The following is a 12587-nucleotide window of genomic DNA, read 5'->3' as shown; positions in this document are numbered from 1 at the left end:
GCCAGGGATAATCTGCAGAGAGCCCAAGAGCACCAAAAAAGCTATTATGACAAAGGAGCCCTAGTGAGAGAATTTAAAGAAGGTAATAAAGTCCTAGTGTTGGTGCCCACTTCCCCACACAGCATGACAGCCCAGTGGCAGGGACCGTGTGAAATCCGCAGGAAGCTAGGGCCAGTGAATTATGAGGTGACCCAGGGAAGAAACAGAACTCAAGTTTTCCATGTGAACTTTCTCAGACCCTGGGTTGAAAGGGAGGCTTTGGCGACAGGAGGAGAGGAGGAAGAAGTGGATCTGGGCCCCAAGGTAGGACAGATGTCAGGGAAGGTGACCATAGAGATTGACCCCCTCATTCTCTCCGATACAGAAGCAGCAGTTGCAATTAGTAATTGATTGGTTTCCAGATGTTATTTCTATATATCCAGGGAGGACCCGAGTAGTCCAACGTAGAATCTATATGCAGCCAGGGAAAGTAGTGAGGCAGAAACCTTATAGACTTCCCAAAGCCAAAAGGAAGGAAGTTGAGAAACAACTGGAAGAAATGTTGGAGCTAGGGGTGAGTGAAGAATCGTATAGTGAACTTGGCTAGTCCCATGTTCCTGGTCACGAAGGCGGATGGGACAACTCGGATATGCATCATTTAGACAAGTGAATGCTATCTCCTGCTTCGATGCATATCTGATGCCCTGAATTGAGGATCTTCTGGAACAATTGGGGGTGCCTGGTTCTTGTCCACCCTTGATTTAACTGACAAATCCCATTAGACCAAAAGAGCCGGAAAAAACGACCTTTATTTCTCACAAGGGCCTATACCAGTTTAAAGTGCTCCCATTTGGAGTACACAGGGCTCCTGCCAGTTTTCAAAGGGCAATCAACATAGTCCTAAGGCCCAACCAGGGTTATGCAGAGGCCTATCTAGATGATGTGATAATTTTTTTCAAAAACCTGGCAAGCCCACATGGACCATCTGATAGGGGTCCTGCAATCCCTGCGCCAGGCTGGGTTAACTGCAAATCCAAAAAAATGTGCACTTGGGAAAGCAGATGTACAATATTTAGGACACATGGTATTGCACGGACAGATAAGACCCAGACTGAAGAAAATAGAGGCCATTGAGAAAACTCCACACCCTAAGACAAAGAAACAATTGAGAACCTTTTTAGGCTTGGCAGGGTATTATAGGAGATCCATTCCCAATTTTGCAGACTTAACAATCCCATTAACAGAATTGCCTAAGGAAGGACTACCCAAATCAAGTTACGTGAAATAGTGAGACGGTAAGGGTGTTTGAAGAGATAAAGCAAAAGTTGTGCCAAAACCTGGTATTACATAGCATTTCAGTACCCATTTGTACTGCAGACAGATGCATCAGACATAGGATTGGGAGAAGTATTATCCCAGAAGGTGGGCGATGAGGAACATCCAATGCTCTATCTCAGCAGGAAATTAGGCCCAAATGAGAAACATTATGCCACCATAGAAAAAAATGTGTCTGGCCATTAAGTGGGCTGTGGAGACCCTCCAGTATTATCTGTTGGGTAGAACTTTCATATTGATCACAGACCATGCCCCCCCCCCCCCCCACCTCTCAAAATGGCTTGACCAAATGCGTTCTTCTAATGGTCACCTTATGAGGTGGAATATGGCACTACAACTGTTTAAATTTTCTGAGCAGCATTGGGAGGGAAGACTTTTTGTCCCAAGATGCAATTCTCCCCAAAAATGAGAAAGAACCAGGGACCTCTGAAAAAAGGGGGGAGGTATGTAATGGGAGGTAGCTCCCATTCCTTAGATACCAGGGGAGTGCAGAGAGAGAGAAAGCCACTGTAGGCAGAAGCTGTGGTGGGGGAGGGGATGACTACACCTCCCAGAGAGTTACGGGGCTGAGGGAAGAGGAAGTAGCGAAAAGGCCAGGAACCAGGTAGTGACCTGATTAGGAGACAGCTGCTAGATATACGAGGCTGCTGGTAAAGACAGATGGAGGAGGAGAGGAAATGGCTGATAACTGTCGGAAGATGCTGGGAACAGGATAGGATAGTCAGCCCTGAACTGCTTTGTGCCTCTAACTTTTGAGGCTGGGACAGGATTGCCCACACTGAACTGTCTTTGCATTCAGGTCCGGGTGGGTCTGGATGCAACTCTGCTTTCAGCCATATCCAGGCTTCGTTGGTCGCAGGGATACTACAGCAGGGAACAATGTGAGGAAGCCCGAGCAGCAGAATTCCACCCGGTGGGCGCTTACAACATGCATATTTTTGCATTTTCAAAAATATACATGTATTTTTCCCCCAAAGAAACTATGCGTGCACAGGTGTAAGTGTATATAGGTAGTCTGGGTGGAATAATTTTCAAAGGAAAGTATGTGCATGCTTTCCCTTTGAAAACTGGTGTAAAGTGTATGAGTTAAAATTACCCGTAGACTATACACCATTGGAGATAGCTACAAAACTACTTTCTCATTGGACCCTTGCCATCAAATGACCATCAAAGTGCTGTTAATATGATTGCATAAAGAGATTGTAAAGACCTGTCATTTGAATTACAGGAGATATCTCCACTCCCTCCTGCCCCATTCTCTCTGAACTTGGAAAAGGAATTGGTCGATCCGATGCTGTTTCTGTGGCAATCATTACCTTGTTTCAATATTGAGCTGATCTGCATGAATTTGCATATGATTCAACTCAATATTTTCCCAACATTAAGGGTTTTTTTTTTAATATTAATGTTAATGCAAGCAAGTGCATTGCCATCAATATGCATTAAATGCAGGAGTTTAATATGTGTTAACACACTTTAGTACATACTCCCTTATTTGTGAACTAAATATATTTCCTACGAATTATAAGAATGTGGCCCCTGTGATCCAGGGGCCACATTCTCCGCTGCAACTTTCTCCGGGGTTTCAAGGGGAAAAGAGGAGAGAGTTTGGCAGAGATACTCCAACAATGTCTCAGGGACCTGTGTGAAGCAGCTGGAAATTGTATTTAGAAGTACTGAAAGGAAAGAAACTGTAAAGGGACCATTTGGGACCAGAAAAGGAAAAAGCTGTGCCCAGTTGGATCCTGGAAACAAGGTTGAAAGTCTCCCATTTCCTCCTGCAACAAGGGGAAGTGAGTAGCTTGGAACTACCTGAGATCTAAAGTGAGTACATTGAGATTTTGCTGGGTTTGAGAAGCAAATTTAAACAGTGTATTCTAGCATAGGTTGAAGATACTCCTGGGGGAATTCTGCACACAAAAACTTAAAATTCTGCAAAATTCTGCATATTTTATATTGGTCAAAAAAACAAAATTTACACAACAGTCTTTAAATAATTAAAATATGGAAAAAATTATTATTTAAAGATGCAGAATTTTAAATATTTTGAGCAGAACTTCCCTAGGAATTCACTGTAAGAGTGTCCCTTCCATTCACTCTCCCTACTCCCCTGGCCACTTTGCCCTCTCAGGCCCCATCTTCTCCACCTGCCAGTATATCTCCCCTCCACCTCTAGGCTCAACCCCTTCCACTCTAGCAGCACTCCCAGAGTTTGACCCAATTCTCAGTTCTGCCCCTCACACAGGCTCCCTCTGTCCCTCTCTCTCTCACACACATGCTCCCTCTCTTTAGTGCACATTCACACACCCTCATACAGGTTCCCTCACTCTCTCACACATACACATCTCCTCATAAAGAGTCCCTTTCTCTCACACACACATATCCCCTCATACAGGGTCCTTCTCTCTTGAATATACACCCACTCAAGCTCCCTTTCTCTCTCACGTATACACCCTCGCACAGGCTACCTGTGTCTCTCTCTCACACACCCCTTCACACAGGCTCTCTCTCACACATTCACAGTCCCTTCACACAGGTTAGCACCCTCACATACACACAATCCCTTTTTCATTCACACCAGCTCCCAATCTCTCACACACATACACATTCCTTCACAATCTCCTCATATAGGCTCCCTCTCTCTATCACCCACAATCAAGCGGCCCCCACTCTCTCACACACACCCCTGCTCACCCCCCTGCTCTCTCACCTCCCTGCTCGCTCGTTCTCTCTCACACACCCTTCTCCCTGCTCTCTCTTACCCCCTGCTAACACCCCCTGTCTCTCACACACACACCTGTTCACCCCTGCTCTCTCACTCCCCTGATCCCTCATCTCCCCTGATCTCTCTCACTCACCCCCCTGCTCAACCCCATGCTCTCTCATCCCCCTGCTCTCTCTCACTCCCTTCCCCTATTCTCTCTCACCCTGCTCTCTCTCTCTCACTCCCTTCCCCTACTCTCTCTCACACCCCCTCACCCTCCTCTCTCACATCCCCTCCCCTCCCCTCTCTCACAATCCCTCCACCCTACTCTCTCACATACCCCTCCCCCTCCCCTCTCTCCCCCTCCCTCCACCCTGCTTTCTCACATACCCCTCCCCCTCACCCCTTCTCTCTCTTACACCCCCACCCCCCTCCCCTCTCTCACACCCCTTCCCCCCGCTCTCTCTGTCTCTCTCTCTCACTCCCTCCCCCCTTTCACACACATACCCTTCTACACACACCTCTCTACACATACTCTCACTGGAGCCTTTATCTTTGCCATGAACGGTGCGTGCTCTGTTCGCGGTATGCTGGGACCTTCATCTTCACCATGAATGCTCAGCTCTGTTCGTGGCATGCCTGGGCCTTCATCTTCACCATGAACGGCGCATGCTCTGTTCGTGACATGCCGGAGTCTCCTCTGCCATTTTCTGCGCAGAATTTGGCAACTCTGTGCAGGGGGGGAATTCTGCGCAAATTCTGTGCTCCGTAGTAGCGCAGAATTCCCCCAAGACTAGCAAAGAGCGGTGTATACAGACTGTAACATAAGTTGTTTGAGGCTATCTTGGAAGCTGGATTTGCTGTGAAGCTGAAAGATATAATCTTTTCTACAATAACTGAAGATACTTTAATAAACCATCCTTTCTTTTTGGAGCACAATTTGGATGAGGACAGTGGGTTTTTGGGGGGTTGCTTGTGTGTGTGTCCTGTGCCTAGTTTGGCCTTGCAGCTTGGCTGCTCCCAGCCCATCACCCAACTGAGATTGTTTTTTCCTGATTTTGGGAGAGTTACCCCAGGCTCCCCAAATCAGAGAAGGTGATCCCCAATGGACAAGGGATTACAAGAAAATAACAAAATTGTTATTAAGTCAGGTCTCATTTTGAATCTTCCCTTTAATCAGATGTTTTCTTTATGAAGAATGGGCAGCACTGATTCTCTTCCATCTCTGCTCTCCACTTTCTCAAGCCCCAGTCATCATACTTAATGGCATGTTTCTATCATCGTGTAATTTTCTCTTCATTATCATAACTTTTATTTTGTTTCTGGTGTAGTATTTTTATGGGGGAGAATGTTATAGTTTTAGAACTTGATTGTCATATGTGGTGGTAGATAATGCATCAGCTCTATGGGTGCAGTGGGCGCTTGAGCATTCCCCAATATCAGATCTGCCTTCTGCATCTCCTCTTTTTCTTCTGGACACAAGGCATCAGAGGTGAGAAGAGAGATTGAAGAGGTGTCATGGGGACAGTTCTGACATTTAGGGGTGCTAAAGCACCTACAGCAGAGACTCATATTCATAATACATCTCAAAATCTCTTGCAGCACTCTGAGGCTCAGAGCTGCGCAAAAATGAACAAAGGACTTTAGTAGCCCTACCAGCTATGGAAAACGTAAATCTACCTATATGCAAGCCAAGGATACATGAATTTTTACAAAGGTCGCAGAAAGCCGTTAATCTTAGCAGAAGCTATAATTAAAGGGAGAATGAATGATTTAAGCATTACAGTAAGCGAAACCAGGATTTACATTGTTGACTGCAAGGGTTGTTATACTCAGAATTTTGAACTCTGGCATGAGTGAAGATGTTTATTTTGGTGTTTAATCAGGTTTAATTCTAAAATCAGATGGCCTACATATATCCTTTCTTGCATTATTTTTTTTAATTGTTTTTGTGACCTTTACAGTAGTTGAATAAGGAGTGGTGCTGCATCTTATATATTATTTGAAAGGGAAAAAATCAGAGTTAAAGAAAAAAAAGAAAGAAAAGCACTGACATAGTGAAGAAAATTTTGCAAACCTTGCAGTCTATGTGCAACTACTGATATTATTAATTCATGAAATTCTAGTTGTAGTGATTTGTTTTACAATTTGAGGTTGAATTCAACCTATCTCATGCAAAGTAGGGACCATGATATTATCAATGAAAGAAATTATATCCTATATTGAAAGTGTGATAAATACAGTATAGCTAAGACAACTTACTGTGAGGTCTTTTCTAATTGCAAAATTTTCTGGTTTGATATCACAGAGGTGAAGTCGGTGAGAGAAATCATTTTCAAAGTGATTCACCATATCTAAGAAACTGAGTGCGATAGCATAGATTGCCGCCTTCTTGTTTTTACTCCCAGAGAACCGAGGACCATCCATATCCTCCAAAGAAAAAATAGTCTGGTGCCAGGCATGCCCAGCAGTGAGATATTCCACTGCATAGAAATGTCCACAGGTGCCAATGACATGCAGGACGTGTTTGCTGAAGTGTTGCAGCAGGCTGAAGTAGACATATTCCTCCTGCTGGAGTAAAGACCACATGCTGGCCATTTGGGCCTTCCAGTATGGACTTCTTTTTCCTTCAAGCCAAAGAGGTATAGATGTATTGTTGGACAAATCCAGGCCCAGAACATTTTTAACCTCCACAGCCACCAAAAGGAGAAGCTCTGCTTCAGGAAGGTCCTGGTTATCTGTTTCCCCCAGCAGACTGGGACTCTGATAGCTGGAGAAAAAATCATTTTTGGATTTGAGGATTATGGGATGCCCCTGCCAGTCAGCCTGGATGACCTTCTTGCCTCTTTCACAATAAAGGCAGTGCTTGTACACCAGCTTCTGTACCACACAAAGGTCTTCACAAAGATCTCCTGTCAGGGTTCCTTCAATGTAGTCCTGGCACTAAGGGTAAAAAAATATAAAAAATGTCACAAAGAGAACATTTGTCACTAGCACGCCAGGGAGCTGAAAGATGATATGTGCACAGTATATTAGCAGACAAACAATCATCTCTGTTAGCAGAGTACTAAGGCTGGATGATCACATACTTCTAGATTACTTAGACACATAGATCTCCATTCCTGCATTTTTAATCATGATTTTCAAATACATAACATTCAAGAATCCTTAGTTCAGTATGTCATGTTGAAAACAATCAACACTTACAAATATGTAACATTATAAATAATTGTATATATTTCTGTTCAGGTCATCAAATATTGTGTGTTATAGTTTGGTAACATAATTAGTCCATTTTATATTTCTAATTTTTTGCTACAGTGGTGTGGATTCAGTATTCAAAAGCTGGCATTGCACATGCACTACTGACACTTGGTCATTGACTAATAGCCACAAATAGGATCATAGAAGAAACCTGATATGCCCAATCAGAATAATTAAAGCCAGACAACTCCTGGTTTTCCAGATCCACTTATCTGCCAATAGTGCAGCACTTGCTGACCTTCTTTGAAATTCCTGGCCAAGATACCCTTTCCAGCCTCCATTTGCACTGTGCTCATTCATTTACTAGGGCACCTTTAAATGAAGCAGTCATTGTTGGTTTAATAAAATATTAGAACCAGACTGCAGACCTCCTCACTCTGCTCTTCTCCTAATAACGTATACAGCAACTTTTCATATATTTTCCGAGACCCACCTGGGTGTCCACTAGATGGCCCTAGACTAAGCCCTGGAATTAGAGACTTATGAGAGGAGCATACCATTCTGAACAGCACCTTCTCTGAGGCTTGATGGAATGGTGAGATCCTGTTTGGATGGGGGCGGGGGAGATGGGGTGAGTACAAGGAGTCGTATGGCATGTTTTGGTTAGCTTGTGAAGTGGAAGGAGTCATTTATATTCTGTCTCTTGTTTTAGCCCTCACTACCTAACACCCTTGGAGAAAGAGAGGTTTTCCTTGCCCAGTGGACTTCCTGCCTGGAAGGGTTTGCCTTAGGTTTTGGATAAAGTGAACTATGTTTTTGAAGTCATTTTTGGAAGTTTCATTTCCTTTCCAATGAATTCCTGGTCCTGGCTAGAGGAGGACTGGGCCCTGCGTTGGGAGGACAGGAGTAAAGAAGACCTGCTGTGCCCCTCTCACAACCAGTGGAGGAACTGTGGTGTCTTTCCACGAGAGAGTTGTGAGAAGTTTTTGGTTCTGTTCTTTTTCTTAAGTTGGGGAGGAAGTTTGAGATCATTCTTCCTGGCCCAGAGGTTGGGGAAAGTGAAGAACTGAATTTTCCTAGCCCCAGGACCTTTTGTCCAGAGAGATCCATCTAAACAGTTTGGAAAAGAAATTAGGAGTACATAAGAACATAAGACATGCCACACTGGGTCAGACCAAGAATCCATCAAGCCCAGCATCCTGTGACCAACAGTGGCCAATCCAGGTCACAAGTATCTGGCAAGTACCCAAACATTAAATAGATCTCAAGCTACTATTCTTTATTTATTAATAGTAGTTTAAGGACTTCTCTCTAGGAACTTATCTAAACCTTTTTTAAAACAATTTACACTAACTGTCATAACCACATCCTCTGGCAATGAATTCCAGAGCTTTATTATACGTTGAGTGAAAAATAATTTTCTCCAGTTTGTTTTAAATGAGCTGCTTGTTAACTTCATTGAGTACCCCCTAGTCTTTCTCTTGTTTGAGAGAGTAAATAACTGATTTATATTTACCTGTTCAAGTCCTTTCATGATTTTGAGACCTCTATCATTTCCCCCCTCAGCTGTCTTTTCTCCAAGCTGAACAGCCCTAACCTCTTTAGCCTTTCCTCAAAGGGGAGCTGTTCCATGCCCTTTATCATTTTGATCGCCCTTCTCTGTACTTTCTCCAGTGAAAACTATTTTTTTTTTTTTAGATGCGGCGACCAGAATTGCACAAAGTATTCAAGGTATGGTCTCACCATGGAGCGATACATAGATATTATGACATCCACCATTTTATTCACCATTCCCTTCCTAATAATTCTTAGCATTCTATTTGCTTTTTTGACTGCTGCAGCAGTCTGAGCCGATGATTTCAATGTATTATCTACTATGATGCATAAATCTCTTTCCTGGGTGGTAGCTCCTAATATGGAACCTAACATCGTGTAACTATAGCAAAGGTTATTTTTCCCTATATGCATCATGTTGCACTTGTCCACATTAAATTTCATCTTTCATTTGGATGCCCAATTTTCCAGCCTCAGAAAGTCCTCCTTCATTTTATCCCTACCCATATGCTCTTTGGATCATGTTTGGCCCCAGAGGTCTTTCACCACACTATTCAGCAGATGATGAAAGATCTTCTAGGAACAATGGTGTATGCGGATGATATATTCATGTGGGAATCTTTGTAAGAACATGACCAGCACTTGAAATGTGAATTTGAAAAGGCTAGATTCTCAAACATAAAGCTAAGATCACAAAACAAAGGACTTCAAATGGTGTCTTCTACTCAGAACACACACCCAATGCAAATAAGAGACCAAATGTTTTTCATAGCAGGCCCCAAGTTGTGGAACTCTCTTCCAGAATTATTACATCAGATAACGAAAAGAAAGAGTTTTAAATAAGAACTCAAAACGTAGCTCTTTAGAAAAGCATACGATTTAACGTAAAATACCAATATCCTGATAATTTCAACGTCAGTACCAGAAATAATGTTAGTGGAGAGTGCAATAAGCAATTAATGATTTAAAGTATATTGTTAGTAGAACTAGTACCTGTATTTACCATTGAGTTGACCAAAAATGGACGAATATGGACTAAATTAACTCCTTTTGATCATAATGTCCTAAAATATGTATGAATATGAATCAGAACATGTATGCATTACAGTGTTAACCTAGAATGTGAATGTTAACACACAGTATGTGATTATAGACCAAGAATATGAATGATGTTATTGTAAACTGTTGTGATCTTCATTTGAAACAACAGTATATAAAATGCCTATATAAATAAATAAACAAAAACAAATATTTTTTAAAGTATTAGAGATCCAATACTCAGGAGAAATATTAACAAAAGATGGCATTAAACCTAGCAAGCTAAAGCAAAAGCAGTTCTACAAATGGCAGGGAAGCCGCTGCAGCGTTCTCCTTCAGATGTCCCATAGGCGCAGGTGCATGCCTCAGCTTTCTCTTAAAAGGCCAGCGGCAGGAAAAGCCCCACGGCCCTCAGCAGTGACACCATTAGTCTTCGCCTGCTTCAGCCCTATAAAAGGGCTCGGTTCCTGTTCCTCAGGGCCTTCAGATCCAGTCTTCACAGCATCTGTGGTCTTCTTTGGATCCAGGTCCTCTGTGGTCTTCCTGTGCCTTGATGGATCTTCATTCCTTGTTTTTCGTGTTCCTGAACTTCGTATCCTTGATGTTCCTGGTCTCGTCCCTCATCGCCTGTCGATGTTCCAGATGTCCAGTTCTCCTGATGTCCAGATGTTCCATGTCCAGATGTCCTGATGTCCCATGTCCTGAGGTGCCATGTTCCATGTTCCTGATGTCCGATGTTCCTGTCCTGACTCCATCTGTCTCATCTTCAGCTCTTCGTCCAATTCCCAGGTCCTGTTGTCTGTCCACCTCTCCTGGCATGCCACCATCGTGGTCCATGACCAGCCCATGGAGGGCAGTGTAGGGTGCCTCGTGGTTCAAGGCCGCCTTCTCATCTGCAGCACAAGCCTCCAGAAGACTCCTGTTTTTAATGCCTTGCTTCTGAGAATACTGAGTCTTGAATCCTGAGTCTTGAATCCTGTCCCGGTCTTCGGAGTCCCTTGTGCCTGCTTCTATCCATGCCTAAGACTCTGCCAGAATCTGCTCCGCTTCAGCATGGTCTGCGACCAGCCACAGGCAGCTGTTTAGGGTGCGCCCCAGTGCAGGCCTCTCCTGAATCTTCGTCTTGTTCCAGTCTCAAGTTCCACTTCTTCGCCTGGAATCTGCTTCGCGTTTAGGGTGGTCCGCGACCAGCCATGGGCAGCTGTGTAGGGCACGCTGCGATGCAGTTCTCACCCAGTACTTTCGCCTGACTCCTGAATCTTTGCCTGAAACCTCTGAGCAACCTGAATCCTTGTCCGAGTCTTCTGAGTAACCTGAATCCTTGTCCGAGTCTTCTGAGTATCCTGAGTCTTCGTCTGAATCCTACGAGTATCCTGAGTCTTCGTCTGAGTCTTCTTGTTACATAAGAACATGCCATACTGGGTCAAACCAAGGGTCCATCAAGCCCAGCATCCTGTTTCCAACAGTGGCCAATCCAGGCCATAAGAACCTGGCAAGTACCCAAAAACTAAGTCTATTCCATGCTACTGTTGCTAGTATTGTTCTTGCCCTCAGCCTTCATCTGGCCTCACGCACTCGTCGTTCCCAAGCGGCGGGTTCGGCAGAGCTATCAAGTGGCCAGAGGACTACTCTCAAGACCAGCATTGCGTTGCTGAGTCTCATTGGTGCGTGTAGGTCCAGTGGTGGGCTGAGCCTGCCTTGTTCCTGTTCCGAATATTCCTCGCCTTGTCTTCAGTCCAGCCTTGCTCCTGCTCTGCCTGTGCTCGTACCTGCTCACCTCTCGCAGTATGTCTTAGGTCTCCTCCCGGAGCCGCGCCGTGATCCAAGGGCTCACAACCTCCCTTGAGATGGGACCGCACCTCCGTGCTCCTAACAGGGCCTGAAGGCCGCGCTTCTCACAGATGCCTAAGCCAACATGTCAGAAAGAGATACAGAGAATCATGGGAATGGTGAATTATGACTCCAAATTCATTTCCAACCTAACTGCTCATGCCAACAATCTGAGAGCTTTGCTGTACAAACATGTAATCTGGCACAAGACAATGACTTGAACTTTATTAGGAAGACACTGAGTGTGGCTTCGGTCTTGCAATTTTATGATCCATTTAAAACAAGTAAGTTGACAACAGATTTCTTTAAACAATTGTCTTGCTGCTGTTCTATTCCAGAAGAGTCACAAACTTTGACTCCAATCAAGCAAATGTATTCCCAGATAAAGAAAGAGACACTAGGACTGTTGTATAGATGCAAACAGTTTCATCTCTATCTGTATAGTCACAAATGTTTGATTGAAACAGATCACAAACCCCTGATAACCTTTGTTAACATACCTGCCAGAATCCTGCTGTTAGCCCTTCAAACTTATGACTTTCACCTAAACTTTAAACAAGGCAAAGACCTACGTTTTGGCAGATGTTCTGTCCAGAGCAGATCTCATAGATGAAAAGCAGTGATACATGGAGGATAGTGATCCAGAAATAAAGGTGTCCGGTGCAAAGCCAACTGTTGAGCCATTTCATGTGGTAATAGCTTGCAGCAGTGACCAACACTCATGAGGTTTTGAACATGATTTGTAAAGTTATTGAAGGTTGTGCTCCAAACAGCACCTTAGCACGAGGTTCATAGAAACAAAGAAATGTGATGGCAGAGAAAACCCATAAAGCCTTGCCCATCCATACCAGTTGCTCAGTTCTTTAATCCCTGTCACTCCCCCAAAGATTCCCGGTGCTACCGGCCACTCTTATTGGAACTCTCCAAATACAAAGAAATGCCT

General features: G+C 44.0%; 1 protein-coding gene across 1 annotated transcript in view; it reads right to left on the bottom strand.

Annotated features, from left to right (window-relative positions):
* DIPK1C (divergent protein kinase domain 1C) overlaps positions 1 to 12587 on the bottom strand; it is a 95728-nt gene that overhangs the window by 38099 nt on the left and 45042 nt on the right. Inside the window, exon 2 of the mRNA XM_029587151.1 lies at positions 6281 to 6961. Coding sequence (XP_029443011.1) covers positions 6281 to 6961 — 681 coding nt within the window. The remainder of the gene's footprint in view (positions 1 to 6280; positions 6962 to 12587) is intronic.

This window comes from Rhinatrema bivittatum, chromosome 2 (genome assembly GCF_901001135.1).
Source record: "Rhinatrema bivittatum chromosome 2, aRhiBiv1.1, whole genome shotgun sequence".
NCBI classification, from domain to species: domain Eukaryota; kingdom Metazoa; phylum Chordata; class Amphibia; order Gymnophiona; family Rhinatrematidae; genus Rhinatrema; species Rhinatrema bivittatum.
Note: the sequence above shows the minus strand (reverse complement) of the source record. Positions and strands in the feature narration are given on the sequence as shown.